The sequence below is a fragment of the Cantharellus anzutake genome (genome assembly GCF_015039405.1).
Source record: "Cantharellus anzutake strain C23 chromosome Unknown EI90scaffold_104, whole genome shotgun sequence".
Classification (NCBI taxonomy): Eukaryota; Fungi; Basidiomycota; class Agaricomycetes; order Cantharellales; family Hydnaceae; genus Cantharellus; species Cantharellus anzutake.
Window position 1 is genome coordinate 181317 of NW_024067054.1, and position 20064 is coordinate 201380.

The 20064-nt window shown below is 49.2% G+C and overlaps 2 protein-coding genes across 2 annotated transcripts; both read left to right on the forward strand.

Moving 5' to 3' along the window:
* The first annotated feature begins 12306 nt into the window (after positions 1-12306).
* Positions 12307-13353, forward strand: EI90DRAFT_135293 (uncharacterized protein). The gene is made up of 4 exons (XM_039051717.1): positions 12307-12616; positions 12667-12882; positions 12937-12964; positions 13021-13353. Exons 1-4 carry the CDS (start codon positions 12471-12473, stop codon positions 13081-13083), a joined length of 453 nt encoding a protein of 150 aa, XP_038909633.1. The 5' UTR covers positions 12307-12470; the 3' UTR covers positions 13084-13353.
* Positions 13354-13502: 149 nt separating this feature from the next.
* On the forward strand, positions 13503-15384 carry EI90DRAFT_3158646 (uncharacterized protein). The gene is made up of 3 exons (XM_039066179.1): positions 13503-13744; positions 13800-14453; positions 14508-15384. The coding sequence occupies exons 1-3, from the start codon at positions 13549-13551 to the stop codon at positions 15236-15238; spliced, it is 1581 nt and encodes a 526-aa protein (XP_038909634.1). The 5' UTR covers positions 13503-13548; the 3' UTR covers positions 15239-15384.
* The last annotated feature ends 4680 nt before the right edge of the window (positions 15385-20064 follow it).

The following is a 20064-nucleotide window of genomic DNA, read 5'->3' on the forward strand; positions in this document are numbered from 1 at the left end:
GTATATCAACACCATTACATATAACTCATTGTACATTGACCCATGATCAAATCTTGCACGCAATTATTATCATGTTGTCTTTTGATGTGTGATTGAGATACCATGTCACTCAAATGATTGCAAATCAAACATGGTGAAATCCAATGATACATGTTGTTTGGTTTGGCTTCTGTCGTTTCAATAGTTCAAAGTTGTGTACGATAGGGGGGATTTTGAGAGGGCCCCGAGGGTCCCCCCCAACCCGAACCAGTGGGTGTTTTTAACCTATAATGTATTCCTCGCGTTTTCCCCTCATCCCTATTTGGACTACTGCTTCTTCCTATTCTAGCCAGTTAGTCATCATCCCCACTTCCCCTCATCCTCCTGCCCCTCTGGGCCTCGCCCTCCCTACCTCCTTTCGGACGTATCACAGGTCTTGCCCTGTGACCTTCGGTACCGCTCCACTCCCTCTACCCTTTGTTCCCGTTCGGACGTCTTTGTTCCGATTCGGTCACCCTTTGTTCTCCTTGTGCTTTTGCCCCTTCCATTATATATATCGGCGCTTGTACATACTCGTTTTGGTTTTAGTCCGAAATCGACCTGAAATGCCCCCTAGAGACTTCCTGCTCACCTACTGTGAAATTAAGGACCAAATGGACAAACAGCAATGGCACAGCGCTCCGCTTGAGTCGCTGAGGCCAAGGTCCCTCCACGCTAAGTCTCCGATTCCACTCCGGAGTCATCCGTTTCCGCCCATTCTAACACGCATAGTCAAAGACTTCTCCTCTCTATCGCTCCCCCTTTTTCTCCCTTTCGCCCTCTATCCTGATACCCTACCATCCTTACTCGTTCTACCCCTTCCCCCCCCTTGTGCAAAGCTTTCCTCATTGGGGTTTTGGTGCTGGCCGAGGTTACTTGTGTTTCGCAGGATTCCCCATGACCTTACCATTTGTAGATAGTCACACGTCTTGTACGGAAACTGCCGAAGGCTGTTCCTGCTAACTAACAACTACTCTCTACAACTGTCTTGTGTGTCATCTTCTGTAACAACCCTTCCTGTGACTCAACTGAACCTGTGTGACTGTACAACTCACAACATGTCTTATAAGTCTGGTTATGTCGAGTCCTCTAACGGTCCTCGCCGTGAGAACTCGAGGTCGCAAGTCGAAGACTCTCAACATGTGTATCATCCTATGGAATCTGTACCCTACGGGACTTCATCACTCTGCTCTCCCCCCAACGCTCAACAGACGACATCACATCATGATCTTGGAGATCGTGAATACTCTGAGGTCCACTTTCCCATGATGCCGGCACATTCGCTATGCGAACACCAAGGGAACGCCAAGTCACCGAAGGCCCCATTAGTCAATCCTCATTGCACACTCATGATATCAACCCGCTACCGGTACGTTCACGCTGCGAATGCCAAGTACCCGATGGCAGTTATACGAAGTTCTCACCCACCTCACGAGTCGTGACCTCACACATGGTACACTCCATTGAGGAGCGCCAAGTATCCATGGCTGACCTGTCCGTCCTGATGTCTCCGACTACCTACCATCAATCCCTTAATAGCTCACTACATCACCAATCACAATCGATGGGAATTCGATCATCCACTCCCATGCAAGACTGGGATCATTCATCGATTACATATCCCGTTATGGTACAGACTAGATACGACATTCGTCATCCCACTATAAGAACGGATCAAGGAATGGGGATTTCCCCCCATCCCCGTAACAGTATCACTCTCCACCTGATTCAACCATGACTGGTTTATTGAGGGTTCAAGGCGACTTTTCCCACCATTGAGCCTCTGCATGAATGTTGGATAGGGACACTCCACAATTGGAAGCATGTTCCCAAGCACTGGCCGCTTTTTCACCCTTCTGCTTTGCGCATAGAATCTCAGTTCTGTATGAAGTCAGGGTTTTCTGCATGTGCAGCTCTGTTGCCTCAGCTGCAAGATGCCTACAGTGCTCTAAGGAGTCCGCATGCTGGGCCATTTGACAAAACAAGCAAGCAAGGCAATATCGGCTCCAGGAGAGGCAGGATTGGTGATTAACTTTTTGATTGTTCGGGTAACACGGATGAAAATTATGCTTCTGACTTAGGTTCCGTGTCTCATCAAAACAAACAAACCCTAACACAAATAACACTGGCCTTTTGCCCACTGCCTACATGGATGGCTGTTGGTGAGATGAAGACTGCAACATGAGGCTGGGGTGGTTAAGTTGCAAACATGGTGACTCTTCGCATTCAAGTGTCTCATGTTTCACCGATTTTTTCCTTTATTTCATCCCCGCTTGACACCAAATTTGGTACATGAGTAGTCCTAGCAACCACCTATATCCATGCCGAATCTCACCACATATGATAAAGAACTGAACAAGTTAGGTGATTGTTTCTCATTTGGGGGTGAATAACTGTAATCACTTTTATTGTCTTTGTCTTCAGAGATCAACTCTGAAGGGCCTCCACTTCCTTTTTTTGAGTTTCTCAATTGTATTTCTTGTGTGAGGAAAAGTTATGAATTTGATTATGTAACTCTTACAACAACCATGGCTTGATGAAAATGAGTGGGCAGTGCAGAGTTCAGCGAAGCGCGAAGTGCAAGCACTCTAGTCTCTGGTCAGAGGGACTAAACCTATTTTGCACACATCAAAATTTTCGATTCAAATGTATTTGCAAATGTATATTATCATTGAAAATAAATTAAAAACCTCCACTATGCCAATAGTTAGCCTTGTTTCCTTGCTTGTTTGTTGTTGCGGGATTCTTGATGGGCACTGCATGTCCAGTTTGGGGGAATGTAGGACCCTAGACCCTGACATGACCTATGGAACTAATTTGTCTGTCAGAAAACAACAACAGTATTAAGGTACAGTAAAAGGCATATACCCAAACCGTCTCACAGCCCATCCCATTACACCTAACAACATTAGTGGCATTGTCAATTTCACTTGCGGTAACTTTCATGGTACAACACATATGAATGCCAGTAGGACGTTTGGGAGCATGGCACATTGGACGGCCACTGGAATAGGTGGTTGGCAAAGCTGAGGCTGGGGAGGGTGGATGGGGGCTAGGAGAGGTGGGAATATGTCAGGGCAATAGCCCTGAACCCCGAGTCACATGTAAATTAGATACACATAGTCACGTGGGCAAGCGGGAACCTCCAGGTAACCGCTTACACACCACCGTAAAATACACTATCTTGTATCACTTACGGCCTTGTGTGCTGAGCAACCCTAAGACCTCACACTTTTTTAAGTGCATGAGGTGTGTTTTACAACACAACCCACAACTACACAATCTTAACATCTGACTCGGAAGCGCCTATGGTGCCTAAACATGCCCGCAAGGGCAAGGTCGCATCTGCAGCGACACTAAAAAGAAACAAGCGGTTTATAAAGAAACTGCAATCTCCCATCAAGGGAGATTCAAACCAAAAGCCGTCGTCAGATGACGATGAGGATCAACATGATCCAGCAATAGCAACCACCTCAGGGCTGGTCCCTGAAGGCTTTAGAAACTTATGTGGAGTAAGTGCGGGGCCAAATACCCCCAGAACTCCACAACATACCGATCTAACCCAAGCTGGGGAAGATCCATCACCTCCTCACAAGGTGATCGACTTGCGCGAAAAACGTGTAAGCGCCGAACGATCAGCCCAAAAAGCTGATCGGATAGAGTCGCAGGAAACTCCAGGGCCCCACTATCCCCTGGAGTCCCCCCTCACGTCCCCAAGTCAAGCCCCAAAGGCAGACAAAGGGAAACAAAGGGAAGAGCCCCCACGATGGCTATCCGAAAAACTACTGGACTTGTTCCAGGTTCCGTCTGAATGGAGGATGGAAAGTGAAGATCAACTTCTTCTCAGGCTGAAAGCCCGAGAAGGCGCAAAAATACGCCCTGAGAGCAGGATCTCCCAGAGCATGGAAGCTCCAAAAGAACTTCCGCTGTTTACACTCCCACACACCATGCCAGACAAGGCAAGGTTGCCAACTTCGGAGGAGGTCTCCGAGATAATGAAGAGGAGGCGAACTGAAATGAGGGAGTTCGCAGAGGAAGCCTTACGTAAAAGTAAGGAGAAACCAGCGAACAGACCCCTCTATGAAAGGGAAGCACCCTCCGCAACGGCCTCACCTAAACAAAGCGAGCGTGGAGTGTTCACTCCAAGAACCCATTCTGGAACCCCCAGAAGCGGAAATGTCAACTGGGGAGAGTCGCTGCTCGCCCAACCAAACTTCCTCCTGGAAAACCAGGAATCGTGCATAATAAACGCGATAAACTCGATCCAAAAAAAGATCGAGGAAACGAACCATAATAGCACAGCTCGTCTAGAGATAACTCTAGAAAGAATGGCCAACGCAATCGACGCGTTGACTGAAAAAATCAGCGAACAAACAGATTTGCTGAAGGAAATAAATTTCTCACAAAAAAGTGAGGAAACAAATAAACACCCCTGGACCACGGTCCAGGACATAAATAGAACTCGTGAAAAATTCACGAAAAGAACTACCAGTGAAAGCACACTGGAATATCATCAGCGACTCGACAGAGACGCTAAGGAGATCCTTCTCCCAAGGATAGGAGAAGACGATGCCGAAAGAAGGCATCGTTCAGAAATTAGAAGGAGAATTGGCACGTACCAAAGGTTCGGCCAAACGTCCACTTATGACAGACCTCTCGAACAGAGAGGCAACTCATTCACACCCTCTCAAAACAATGAGAGAATACAAATACAACTTCAGGCGAATACGCCTGAAACCAAAGAAACGCTGCAAGGAAGACTTCCCCCAGCAAAAACCCCCCAAAGGAGAGATCTCCATTGGATAGCGACCCCGCAAAGGCAGGGGAGCAAGAAGAGTACCTGGAGAAATGGTACGAAAAGGCCATAAGAATGGCCGAAGTGAGAATACTCACTCCCTACCCAGAAGGAGTGAAACCAGAAGCCCTAAAGAATGGTCAGGGGAGAACGACATGGAATCGTTCTGGCAGTGGTTCACAGAACTACTGGGATTCCTCGCCTTGCGAGGATGCAAAGGTCCCCAATTTGACGAAGTCCACCTGGACTGCTTGATTCGTGGATTAGGGGGGCCCGCGTTTGACCTCGGAATTAGACTCCGAGACGAAACTCTCCTCAGAGGAGACAAGGGCATGTTCCTCGAAGTTCTCAACATATTGATGAGAACCTTCATCAAAGCCTCTGCTGTGTTGAACGCGACAAAGAAATACCGCAACGTCAAATACAAAGCGGAAAAAGGCCTAAAACAGTTCTACTTAGAACTGTCAAAAGCAGCGTCCCAGATGGTGACGCCGCCAGACCAGGCGTCTTTCAACGCCTGGTTCCTAAACTACATTCCCCTCGAATGGAAGAGGGAAATGATTGCTCATGATAGAATCAGAGCAGACTTCTCCTCAAACGAGGAGATGTTAAAAGCAATATCTCGTGTAGACGAGATAATCGACGGGCTGAAGATGTCTTCAGCCTACAAATCAGGTTACTATACCCGAACAACTACCATGGCAACCATGAGTCGCAGCAGAGCCCTCCCATCAGGAAAGAAGGTGGAAGAGCCGAAACCCAGATGGAAAGAGGATACACCCTCGAAAAACTCGAGGAAAACTGACCAAAAGTCAGTCCCAATTTGCGGCAAATGCGGCAAAATAGGGCAAACGAAAGATTGCCCAAGACACAATATAACGAGCGATGAAAAACCAAGGCGCATAGCTGCCATGGAAATCACGAACTCAACGGATGAAGAGTCGAAAGACTCATCAGATGAGAAACCAGAGAACAACTCTGGCAACTCCGAAGCATCAAGCTTCGAAATAGAGGACCCATACGAAGGACCTCAATACTCACCCGACTCAGAGGGTGGGGAAGTCAACGTTGGGACCATAAGAATGGGCCCAATGTCAGTCGTCGACCACGATGACATAAATTATAAAATCAAACTGGCTGTAGCACACCAGTTAGAAAACATGGCAGACGAAAAAGTCGCCGAAGCCTTGGTGGAAGCACCAAGAAAAGATGCCTTGGGGAAATACACCAAAGTACCCAAGGAAAACAAGGACAAAGGGAAGAAGGACCAAAAGTCCATCGAAACCCAGTCCCCCTTGTTCAATGCGAAATTCTGCATCTCAAAAGACGTGGGAAGATACCCCGCAAACAGACCGCTCTCAATGAAGAGAACGTTAACAGCTCACATAAAAATAGCAGGCATAAAAGCCTATGCGCTATTCAACAGTGGAGCCGAAACGGACGCTTTATCGCCGGACTTTGTCCGCGCGGTCCACATCCCAATTCTCCAATTGGAGAACCCAGTTGTCCTTCAAATGGGGACGAAAGGAACAAGATCACAGATCCTGTTCGGAACCAACGTGGACGTTGAAATCAACGGCCACGTAGAAAAACACTACTTCGATGTAATAAACATCGACAGATACGATGCCATCTTCAGTGCCCCCTGGTTAAACAAAAACCAGACTTCCGGTCCCACAAAGTGAGAACGGCAAACAAGGGCAACATAGACACCCTTGGAATAAGCGAAGACCGTGTGACAAGATCACATGGATGGAAAACTCGAGCAAGAGCCCGAGAACAACCAAAAAAGAAGCCCCCCTGACAGGGAGGTGGGATTGAAACACACCTCAGGGTAATCACAAGAAAATACCCTGAAGGTTGGCCCAATCCTAGTCCGGAAGGACTAGAACTTCCAGACGTACCACACCTGGAAGGTCTCTCCATGAACAACCCCGAGTTCGAAATACTCAGGGAGTGGTGGAGAGAAAAATTTGAAACCGTAATGGCACCAGCGCCATTAGAAATGCCTCCCCTGAGGGAAGTGAACCATCGAATCCTGTTGAAGGATCTGAACAATAAATTTCGGGAAAACACCCCGAGATGTCCTGCAGCACTGCAGGAAGCACTAGCGACCAAAATAGATCGCTATGTAAAAGCAGGATGGTGGTATCCCACGAACAGCGAGCGAGCATGCCCGCTACTGTGCATCCGCAAAGCAGATGGATCTTTGCACACGGTAATAGATGTGAGGAACCGTAACTCAAACACAATCCTCGACGTCACACCAATGCCAGACATGCGACTGATCCAGGAATCAGTCGCCAGAGCAACATACCGATCTAAAATCGATATGTCGGACACGTACAAACAAATATGCGTAGATCCAGACGAATAGGACGACATTCTCCATGCCCCACAGGACGTACAACTTGAACACGATGCAGCAAGGAGACTGCAACGCTCCCTGCACCTTCCAGCGCGCACTGACCTGGGAACTATGAGGAGAAGTAGGCAGATGCCTACACATCTGGTTCGACGATATATTCACCAGCACAAGCTCGGTGGAAAACCACAATAAAGCACTATTGTGGTTATTCACTCGCCTAAAAGGGGCGAAATTCTACATAAGCCGGAAAAAATTCCAGCCATTTGCCCCAATCCTAGACGTTCTAGGAAGCCGAGTGGACGAACAGGGCATCCACGCTCAAGCGGATAAAATGGAAAAAATCCGCAACTGGCGAGAGCCAGTAGACCACACAGGAGTCCTAAGATTCCTGGGAATGGTAGAATATCTATCGATATTCATGCCAAACGTCAGCGGTTACACAGGACCACTGCAAACAATCTGCTCAAACAAGCAGACATTCAGGTGGACACCACTCCACCAGAAATGCTTCGACGAAATCAAACGTCTAGCATGCAGGGCTCCGATCCTGAAGCCCATCCAGTGGAACCCACCGGAAAGCCTCTCAGAAGAAGAGAGGACCAAACTCCACGTCTGGGTCATAACAGACGCATGCCCAGCGGGCATGGGTGCATTAATTGGACAAGGCAAAAAGTGGCAGACTTGCCACCCGGCCGCATTCATGTCCAAAAGGTTCACCAACACACAACGTAGGTACTTCGCCTACGAGCTCGAGGCACTGGGTGTCCTCAAAGCGCTCATGAGATGGCAAGACGACCTCATGGGAGGCCGTGAATTCACAGTAATCACGGACCACAAAGCTTTGGAATATTTCAAAGCGAAAAACCACAACTCAGGTAGACACCTGAGATGGCAAGCCTTTTTCGCAAGCTTCAATTGCGAAATAAAATACGTGGAAGGCCACAAAAATAAAGTGGCAGATGCACTCTCACGATACTTCGACTCGTCAATGGACGAGGATCTGCATTTCGACGATTATGTGTTGGCGGACATCCACCTGGACAAAAATGCAGAAGATATCATCCCCGACAGAATCGAGGAATACGAAGAACTGCTACTAAGCAGTACCCTGAGTAAAAACTCAGAGAAAAAGAGACTCGCAGTGATATGTGCGAGAAATACCCTAGAGGAAGCTCTAGGGGGGAGCGATAACCTAGAGGAAACTCTAGGGGGGAGCACCCAAAATCTGGAAGAAATGATAACTCCAGAAGAGAACCTTCGAAAACAATTCAAAGAAGAAGACCTCATTGGGGCAATAAAATCTGGATACTTGAAAAGCCAGATCCACCAGGAAATCCTAGAGAACCCGGGGAATTTCAAAAACTTCTCTGTAAAAGACGAGCTGATAACCCGACTTGGAGAAGGAGGAACGACCCAAATAGTAGTCCTGAAAGGGAACTACGAAAGGAAGTCCATTCGGGGAATAATCCTCGAGAACATCCACGAAACACTTGGACACCTAGGATCCAAGAAAACAGTGGAAACCCTCCATCGACACTTTTGGTGGAAGTTGATGAGAAAGGATACACACAAGTTCTGCAGGTCTTGCGGAACTTGTCAAACGACAAAGAAAAGCACCAGGAGAAATCCCGGAATGCTCCACCCACTCCCAACCCCGGAGACACCATGGTCATCAATAGCCATGGACTTCACAGGTCCATTCCCAACAAGCTTGGGATATGATTACCTCTGGGTAATCATCTGTAGGTTGACGTCTAACGTCCACCTAATTCCAATAAAAACAACAACGAACACACTAGAACTAGCATTCGTATTTCTTCGTGAAGTTGTAAGACTCCATGGTCTACCACACTCGATCATATCAGATCGAGACTCAAAATTCACGTCAAAATTCTGGCATGAACTACACCGAATACTCGGTGTACAGTTGAAATTCACAACTGCATTCCACCTGCAAGGCGATGGCCAAGCGGAAAGAATAATACAAAAAGTAGTACAAATACTACGTGCGATGGTTAGACCAGACCAACGTGACTGGGCAGCGAAACTGTTGATGGCGGAATTCGCGATCAATGCGAGCTCGAACACATCGACAGGATTTGCCCCATTTGAATTAATCTACGGCCATATGCCAAAGATGTGCCTAACAGCACCACTCTCGGACTACCCGGGAGTAAATGACTTCGCTCAAAAAGCGAAGGAAAACCTCATGGCAGCACACGACGCGATAATACATAATCGCACTGCGCAAACAATCCAGGCGAATAAGAAAAGATGCCCGGACCCGCCTTTGAAAAAAGGCGAGCTCGCATACTTATCCACGGATAAGCTGAACCTACCCAAAGGCAGGGCAGGAAAACTAAAGCCCTTATACATAGGGCCTTATGAAATTCTGGAAACATTTCCAGAAACGTCAAACTACGTCCTCGAGTTGCCACCACAACTTGAACAATGCGGAATCCACCCAAGATTCCATGTATCCCGGCTCGCACCCCACGAGCCGAATGACCAGGAAATCTTCCCAAATAGGGAAGTAAACATATTCTACGACTTTGGGGAAGACCCCGATCGTGAAGCAGTAGTTCACGAAATCCTAAACCACGTGTGGGTCCACAACGAACTCTGGTTTAAGGTTAAATGGGAACTAGGGGACACCACATGGGAACCCCTAGGAAATTGCAACGACCTCGTCCACCTGGACGAGTACCTCACCTTACAAAATGTAAGGGGACCAGAAAAACTCCCTATCAAAGAAGACAGGGAACTCTCGGCATCACTACGCCCCCAAAAATGGAGGCGGAGGAAGTAAAGCCGAGGGACGATGGCCCACAGCCAAGAGCGTGGGAAAGTTCTGGGCGAGTAACTCACCCGGACAGCCACACCATGTACTAGAGATCACATGGGCTAGGCGAGCAACTCGCCTAGACCACGTGAACCACAGGCTCACGTGCAAAAAGAACACACAACTGCAGCGAATCCCACGCACGCAAGAACGAAAACCCCTCCCACCACCACAAGTAACATAATGACGAAATGTCGTTCTCTGGGGGAGGCAACCCTCGGTTCGATCCAAACAAACCGCCGGATATCGAAATACGACAACCCAGGGAGCAAGGCTCCCCAGAACAACAACAACACCAGGTGCAGATAAGCGCCATGGATTACACGATGCACGCAGCACAAATGAGTGCTGCGAACCAACAACCATCCGCGTTGCTAACAGGCACCGCATACCCCCAGCCTCCCCAAAGAGGCTTCCAACCATACGTGGTGCAAACTGCACCGATGGCACAACAAGCGCCATTCCAGGGGCAGCATTTGCTGCTGCAGCCCCAGGCATACTCCCCAGGGAACTTCCCTGGCCAGATCAACCCCTGGATTAGCCAATTCGGCCCAGGTCCAACAACGCCCCAGCCAAATGCAGGCTGGGAATCAGCCATCGCGTCAGCAGTAGCTGCTCAGACAGGTCAGCTCCATGAGGAGCTGAAAGAGATGAAGTCCCTCATAGGAGGGAGACGAGGGAGCGACAGCAGCTCCTCGTCCAGACCATCCAAACGGGCACGGTCTGATAACTCGAGGGTGTCAGAAGACGCCTGCGACCATTGCGCCCACTGGAGGCGCGAATACAACAGAGCACAAAGAGATGCTGAGGGCATCTTTGACTCTCTGAAAGACACAGAGAGAGAAGTCGATCTCCAAAAAAGGGAGATCGAATTACTGAAACGCGAGCTCAGAGAGGCACGTGCACTGGCAGACCTCGCTGCCAAACCCATCATGACGGGGGCCTCCCAGGTCAGGGGGAGGGGATACGGTTCCGGGCCTCATGAGGCGCGACCCCACCTGGGGACTAGCACATCAAGGGGTGGGGCACCGACTATCCCGCCACCCCGTGGGCAGGCGACCCTGTCCGGGTTGCATAAGGGCCCGCCCTCAGAGGGGCAAACCCATGTCGAGGGGAAGAGGGAGAGCAGTAGGCAACCGACGGCAGACCCTAAAACGGGGACCACTGCCAGAGGCGGCAGGCCACTGAGTACCTCAGCACCCTATGGGCAAGCTACCCTGCAGGGAAGTGTCCACATGCTATACGAGACCACCGAACTCCACGAGTTCGGCAAAGTCGAAGCTCCAGTCGACATAACAATCGACCCCAACTTCCCCATGAGGAGAATAGTGGGGTCAGAAGTGGTGCATGATGCCACATACACTTGGTGGACAAGCGTGAGTGGGAAAGAATTCGTACACTGGTACAAACAGGCCGAAGCCGCCTTCAAAAGCGGCAAGGTACACAGAGTCCTTCGCGAAAAAGCGAAGGAAACCGAGAAATACTTCTTGGGACTCCCCAGTATCGCAAGACTCACAGAGGAATATAATTCCCCAGAGAATAAGGGGAAAATCTCCTGGGAAAGCCTAGGCAAAGCTGCCTACTTAAAGTCCCAGTTCAAACCACTCAGGACTCCTGAGGAATGTGCCGCAAGAACTGCGGAACGGGAAGCGAAAGCTTCCAAATACCGGGAAAGAGACGTAAGTCTCCGTGCTGGACCACCAGCCCAACAACCATCCTTCCCCACGGGAAGAACAGTAGACCTACCGTACTCTACACCTGAGCCAAGCAGCTCAGGAACACAACAGCCCGCTCCCACCCAGGGAGCACCCACTTCGTCGAGCCCACAGCCCGACAATGTAGAAAGGGTTTCGGACATTAGGACGATGAGTCGCTTCATGTCTGGAGTGGTGTGCTTAGCGCCCATGAGAGTGACTGTTGTGAGTGACCGTTGTGCAGAAGTTCAGAGCCCGGACTTGTTATGAAATGAGACCCAGATAGCTGGGCCCAGCCACGAATACGGAATACTAGCTAGCTCCAGAACGGGGTAAAGACATGCCAGCGGTATTCTGGCTCTGTTTAGACATGAGACGCATCAAAACCAATCATGGAAAAGATGGCCAAACATTAGTTTGATCATGGCCAATGTGAGGACGGGAATTGAGAACTAGATTGCTGGGACTTTAGTGTGCAACGGGGAACGCGGAATGGCTGTGCAAGCTACTCTATTGAAATATAATTCGGACTGTATTGAAAGGTGGAAATTGCAGAAATTTAGGTTGATTTCTCACGAACGGGGTCATACCCCATTCACTTTTCATCGGACAGTTTCTCTGAAAAACGCAGTAAACGTCTCTTAGCTGTGATGTGGTTTACGGAACTTTAGGTGTACGGAGTTGGCCGAATTTGTTGGTGTTTGTTGTTCCCGACAACATACCGAGCGGGATGTCCTGGGGCAGCTCCACCCAATGATACCCCAAGAAGAACAGAATGAGGAGAGCACCACCAATACCGCCAAAGGGATTCAGAAAACTCCCATTCGTGGTGGATCAAGGCCCAGCTCGAGTTCGGCCAGTCAATCTCGTTTGCTGACTGGAACTTTGAAATCCTATCGGTGTGTCATCCCTCTTTCGTTTTGCCTCTCTGGTGATAACACGACGTCAGGGCGGAAGAAATGGAAGAGCCGATTCGTGTCGACTTGGAGAGTGCCCAGCAATGCAAGGCGGTTGACATGATCGACTTTTTGCTCGCGTTCTGCCTGTCGGGAAAGGGAAAAGTTGTTCCCGCTCGTGACAAGCGGGTGCTGTTATCTGCCTTTGAGAAAGTGAAGGAAGTAGGAAACCAGGAAGGAACCACGCTGAGGATTGAGCTCTCCAAGTTGTAAGTACGGTCATGTCTCCCTAGGCGCGGACTAACTCACTGTAAGCCTCAAAGCCGGGACAGAGGCAGAAATGTACGATCCGTTCGTAATCGCCTCTAACTATGCCCTAGATCAACTTTCAAAAATCGATATCCAAGGGTTGCCTCAGTACTCTGCCAACAAGCAGATCGTCTTCGTTTGCAACCACAACCACATGGTGAAGTCCCTCGATCTTAACCGGGATTGCCGGACTAGACCAGATATTGTCCTACTTCAATGGGAATTCTTTAGAAGCCTAGCCTGCAACGCTTCCGATACCTACTCCTGCACTTACGGGACGCAGACCTGTACCGCAGGCTCTAAAAACCTGGAGCTGGCATGGAAAAAGGTCCGATCAACAGTAGAAGTGAAATTTGACAGATTACCGAAGCAAGTTAACTCGATGAGGACATTCAACAATAACTTTGAAGACCTCAAGGAATCAGAGTCGTGTACCTCGTTCGATAATGACTCAGCTACTGGGTTCACCCGACTGGTGCAACCTGAGCTCAAATGTGAGTGCGCGCCTCTCAGAAGGGATCTGTCACTTATATTTCTGGGCAGATGGCTCCAGGGGATCGGATAGGGTGGCCGCGAGGAAGGGCCCAGTCACGTCGGAACATATCTCAGAATGGGCGTACCCTCGCATGAAGCGCAAGACAGAAGCGCTCAATGACCACAATACCACCAAACGATCCAAGACTGGGGGGGATGCTGCAGGGAGCCCAAAACGTTCGGCGGTCCCGCTAAAGCATCCAGTCCACATTCAGAATGGGATCTACGCGGCGGAGAGGCTCTCCTGCTCCCTTGACATCACTCATGCTATCAACTTCATTCTCCAAGGCGAGATTCAACCCCGTAAATCTTGTCGAGTGTAACTCAGGCTACAATGTTTTAGGGAGCAAAATATACATTACATGGTCAGACAGGCAGAGTGTTATTCGAACGGGGGGCTTCGACATCATCGATGACCTGCCTCACTTCCTTCTGGTCCTACTCGTTATGCAACGGTTCGACCTGGCACGCTGGGGTTTTTTCACCGCGTTCGAGGGGTCGAGTATCTACCCTGAACGAGGGCCCAAGGATTCTGTCTTCTTCAAAGCCACCTTCATCCAGGACGCTACGATCCATATCTTTCCCGATGATGATCTTATCTATGGGGGGGTCAATCTGACGGGCCGTTCGACCGTCGTAGCTGGGGCTAGGAAGGCTGACAGTCCGAATCCGAATACTTCCGTGGATATTCGAAAAACCAACAACTTGGTCACCAAGGCTTCCTGGCCAGAGGAAGCGCGGGCTAGTGAGGTGAAGATCATCGAGCGGGCGATGCAAATCGGTGAAACCAATAGCCTAGTGAGGGACCACATTCCCACAATCCATGGTAACACAGACCCTCCGTATGTCACATGTTCGACAAGGTTCATCCGGGAGTTTCTGGGTCTGAACACGACCGGGGCGCGAGTGCTTCGTTTCATTATACTCGACCGTCTGGGGGAGCTCAAGCACCTAGATGAGGAAGACGTGCTAATCGCATATTTGGACTGTTTCTTCTGTATGTCGTGTTTCCATTTTTTGCGTGCTGTCCCTCAGCATTCATTTGCGGCAGGTCATTGGGGGTTGTGGGATGGGGAGGTTTTCCATGGGGATATCAGCACAGGGAATCTTATGTACAAGCCAGGTACGAAGCGCGGAGTTCTTGTCGACTTCGATCTCGCTCGATTGGGCAAACAGATGGGACCGAGTGGGAAGGACAACACTGGAACTATGCCGTTCATGGCCCTGGATCTCCTCAGTGTAGAAGCACTCAAGGGCTCGGTTCTACGTCTGTACCGACACGATTCGGAGTCTTTTGCCTGGTGTCTCATTTACATCTGCATTTGCATGGACAAAGGAGATGACGGTAAAATTCTCACCATCAGTCCCCATCCTTTGTCATCATGGTTCAAGAGCCCAGACAACTGTCGTAATTCCAAGCAAAATGAAGAAACAGCAAACCTTCTCAAAAAGGCTCCCCTTCACCAACGGTACAGGAATTTTGCTGCAGCGCTACACAAATACTGGATTGGGCGGTACTATCGTCAAACGGCAGCTGAAAGATCAGCCATGTTTAATAATCCGTTTGAGGATATACGCGAACACTTCCCGGGGCATCTGTTTCCCAAGTCTACCAAGAATCCGGACAAGGATTTATATGGAGAACTCTCGGATCAGGAATCATTTGGGCAAGTTTACCATATACTCACTAACAATCTTGGTATGATTCCAAGTTCCAAGAGAAATGTTTTGGTTGAAAAGATGACAGTTGTGACTACAATTTACCCATTTGTAACATATTAGTTATAGGCTAAACCAGGGTACCCTATCCAGTACCCAAAGTGAAGGGTTGCTGAAGAACTAATTGCCCAAGCCAGAAGTTGAGTGATGATGAGAAGGAGGACTCTATCCTAAGGGAGATAAAAGCACTTTCATCTGGGGCTTATCAGCCTTTTGCCCTTCAGGTTATATACCTGGGAGGAGGGCTGCTTTCAAGGACAGCCAGGGGCTCTGCCCCTGGTGATACACAGCATTGGAATTGTTCCTGAGCTGAGTAAGCCATTCCTTGATTGCTAATCATCTCTGAAACAGGGTGATGCACAGCATAATTCATTGCTATGATCCCATCAGTGATTGCCCCTTGGAAACAAAGGCTGTTTCTGGGTGACAAGTAATTTCACTGATGCCCCTGATCTTCATTTGATTTATTGCAGATCAGGGGACTCTATTGGTAACCAGGAAGGGTTCCAAGTTGATTTCAGACTGAGGCTACAAGTAATTATGTGCATTGTATATAAAGGAGGAGAGTTGGAAGCACTGAGGAAGGGGGCTGAACAGAGACAACAGGTCCAAACAGGGACTAAGAAGAGGAACAACACTGAGGGTCTCTGCCGGTTCTGGAGTGGAAATAGTGACTCAGCAAGGAGGGACCTTGGCCTTAGCAACTCAGGCGGAGCACTGTGCCACTGCTGTTTGTCCTGCTGGTCCTTAATTTCAGGCATATCAAGGGTAAAGTCTCTAGGGGGCATAAGCACTTGAGTTGAGTAGACTAGATTGCTTGGGTTGCTCAGGTTGCTGTGGTCACTCAGGTCATTTACTGACTGAGGAGCAAGCAAGTACATACAGGTGTCTATATATAATGGAGAGATGGAAGCATGTGTTAGACACAAGTCCGGGGTCAGCACTGAGGGTCACTGTTGCAGGCTGCTATAGGCCATGATGGCCGCAATGCCGTGAACAAGGCCCAAGGGTAGGGCATTTGGCCTCAGCAACTCTAAAGGAGTGCTGTGCCCCCTAGCTGTCTCTTGGCCCTTATTTCAGACTCACTGGGGTTGCCTTGCTGGGGTCAGGACTTGGGGAGTCATGGTCAAATTGATATTAGAGCTAAAGTACTATAATGTATCATACAGGATATATATAGGAAGAAGAAATGAATAGAAGCGGACCTGGGCTGAAGGCCGAAGGGTCCGGAAGCAAAAGGGAACAAAGAGCGGGGTTGGCCGCACAGCAGCCAGCAATGACCAAGGGTCAAAACAAACAATAACAGATAAATATGCAAAGGAGTGTAGGGCCACAATAGTGGCGATGGTGTTGTAGCAGTGCCAGAGTCGGAGTTGGGCACGGGAGCGATAGTGGCCCGATGAGGGCCAAGTGGGCAGTGTCAAAAACCCGGATCATAGGGGATGATGCATGAGTCCAAATGCAGGCAGGGCTCAACTAGAGGGGGATCCGAGAGCTCTGGTAGTGGACTGAAGCTTCTCCAGGAAGCCCGGTTCTGCTGGATGTACAAGAGGCTCTAAGAAGGATGTGGCCTCAGTGACTCGGAGGGAGCGCTGTGCCTCCATTATGTCTCAGTTAGTCCTTGTTTTTCTTATGTCTGAGGTATCTTGTAGAAAGGGGACAGGATTCACTCAGAGGGACTTAGGGTAGCATTTTAGTCGAGATTAGAACTGAGGAAAACTACAGGTTCTAATCTACAGGTATTTATAAGGGGGAATGGGAAGGACTTAGTCAAAGTCCGAATGATAATAGAAGAACACTGAAAGGTGCCGAATGATACCGAGAGGTACCGAAAGGTCCCAAACGATATCTTTAATGGGGAACCAAGGTGTCGGGTCGAGGAGGGCAGAGTAAGAGGCCGGAAAATGAATGGGAACGAGAAATGGGTAAGAGGGGGTTAGCCGACCGAATGGTAAGAAGAAGATAGTCGTGCTAAGAATGGAAGGTGACTAATAAGTGATGACATGAGTGGGGTCACCGAAGGATGTGGGTAGCTCCGAAAGCGGAGTTGCATATCCGAAGGATGTTGGGTGACTCCAATAAATGAAATGGGTGGAGAAATGGTTTAGGGGTGTGTCATGGGATGTTGGAGGTCCGTTGGGATATCGGAGCAAATCTGGAGTCTCCGAATGTTCCGACTCGGGACCGAGCTTCCAGGATGGGAGTGGCCAAGGTTCGGTGTGCTGCAACCAGACCGGGGCTGAGACAGTCAGGAAGGAAGGTGATTTGGGGAGTGGGGAGGCATGGTGTAGGGGATGGTGAAGTTGTTAGGAAGGTGTGGTGTGGGGATTCCAGAGCAGAGGTCTGGAGTCGGGAGCATAGGTGTTGCATGCTCGTCTGGAAGGTGTTGAGGATGAGGTCAGACCTGGAATGTTCCAGAGTCGGACCAAAGGTGGTGTCAGAGCCAGAGGTGGGATAACCTCTTGGGAGTTGGCAAGGAGAAGGTGATGGAAGGGAAGTAGGGCTCCAGAGTCAGTTTCGGAGTTCCGGGAGCCCGAAGTGAAGGTCAGGATTGTATGGATATGACAGATATAGAGTCTCCAACAACCATATCCATTGCATAGTCAAAGATCCCCCCTTCTATCACTCTCTCTCAATACCCTACTTATTCTCTCCCATTCTCTCCCATTCCCCCCCTTGTGCAAAGCTTTCCCCATCAGGGTTTTGGTGCTGGCTGAAGTTGTTTGTATTTTGCAGGATTTCCCATGACCATTTCATTTTGTAGATAGCACACATCATGTACAGAAACCGCCAGAGGTGGTTCCCACTAACTACCATGACTTGCTGACAGCACTCCTGGTTTAGTCACTGAAGCTGAAGCCCTCTGTCATGGGGACGTTGTCTTTGTCCCAGATCTGGTCTCTGACAATGGTAATGTTCTGTTCCCCTGTTCACCTCAGGCCTCAGGTGTTCTGTCCAATAATACACTTTAAATTGATGGGGTAGAAGTAAAGGCTGGTCTGCCCTTTACAGCTACCCTGAGGGTTTATATACAATATTTAATACATTCTTGGCACAAATAAATAGAGAAGCATCTGCAATTGTCAAAAACCCCACAAAGGGATGTGAGACTGAATGCAGGCAGGGCTCAACTAGAGGGGTTCTGAGAGCTCCGGTAGTGAACCGAAGCTTCTCCAGGAAGCTCGAGTCTGCTGGGTTGTACAAGAGGCTCTAAGAAGGATGTGGCCTCAGTGACTTGGAGGGAGCGCTGTGCCTCCGTTACGTCTCAGTTAGTCCTTTCATTTAAGATGTCTGGGGTATCTTGTAGAAGGGGGTCAGGAATCACTCATAGAGGAACTTGGGGTATTCTTAGTCGAGATTAGAACTAGAGTACAACAGGTTCTAATCTACATGTATATATAGAGGGAGGAGGAGAAGGACTTTAGTCAAAGTCCATGTGATACCGACAGATACTGAAAGGTACTGAAAGGTTCCGAACAATATTCATTGATGGGGAACTGAGGTGTCAGGTCAAGGAGGGCGGAGTAGAAGGCTGGGGAATGAATGAGAACAAGAAATGGGTAAGGGGGAGTCAGCCGACTGAATGGAAGGAAGACAACAGTCGAACTACAAATGCAAGGTGACTAATTTAAGATGACGAGACCGGGGTCACCGGAGGATAAGGGTAGCTCTGAAGCCAGAGTTACATATCCAAAGAATGTTGGGTGACTCCACTAAATGAAATGGGGGGGGAATGGTTTAGAAGTATGTAACAACATGTTGGAGATCTGTTGGGAGGTCCGAAGCAAATCCAGGGGTTCCGAATGTTCCAATTCGGGACCGAGCCTCCAGGATGGAGATGGCCAAGGGTGAGTGTGCCAAGGTCCAGGTCGGAGCTGAGACAGTTGGGGGGAAAGGTGTTGTTGGGAAGTAGGGAGGTATGGTATAGGGGATGATGAGGTTGTTAGGAAGGTGTAGTGAGGTGGGAGATTACGGGGTCGGGATTCCAGGATATGACAGCAATGCTATATTAGTGTCGCAACATAATTATTAGACAACACAACATCAATTGATGTTGTGAGTGGAATATAGACATGGGCTGGGGCCTCACATCGTCCTCCCTTGCGATATTGAATCGCAGACAGGGTACAAGCATATGGAAGGGAAAATGAGCATATTAAAGAAATATATACAAAGAATGTGTCAGAGACCAGGTTCGAGACGAAGGAAAGTCTCCGTGGCAGAGGGCTTTGGCCTCAGCGGCTTATGCCAAGAGCGCTGTGCCTAGCAACACGTCCGTGCCCTAACTTACTAACTGGCAATCAGAACTGAAGGGGGGTAACTCTAGTCGATTTTATTACTGAAGTGTAACCTATGTACAAGTTGGATATATATATGGTTACAGCGCAGACGGGTCCGCAAATGGTGGAGCTGAACGGAGCGGAGCTAACAGGGTTAAACATTAGCCGACTGAATATTACCGACGAGTCGGGTCGCGGGGTTAGCGGAAAGGCAGGTGATAACCCAGAAACGGAAAGGAGGGATAGGCCCGAAGGTGGACTCTGCAGGGCAGGCGAGTGTATTGCCCAGCAGAGGCGGGAGTGCGCTAGCGGATGTCGGAGCTGTCCGGAAGTCTTCGGGGCTCCGTACTTAGGGAGGCATAGGTAATAAATTGAAAGGAGGGGGTGGTGACCATCAAGGGGTACCGAGAGGATTGCGGAATACGGGAGCTCCGAGGTTAGTGAGGAAGGAGCGGAGGTAGACCGGAGGGAATCGGAAGGATCGGAAGTTGATGGCTGGGGATGGATATGACAGAATGTATGCAAACAGGGGCACACTCATTGCAGGGGGCTATAGTAGTAGTTGGTAGGCAAATGTCAGAGACCAGATGCAGGATGAAGGAGATGTCC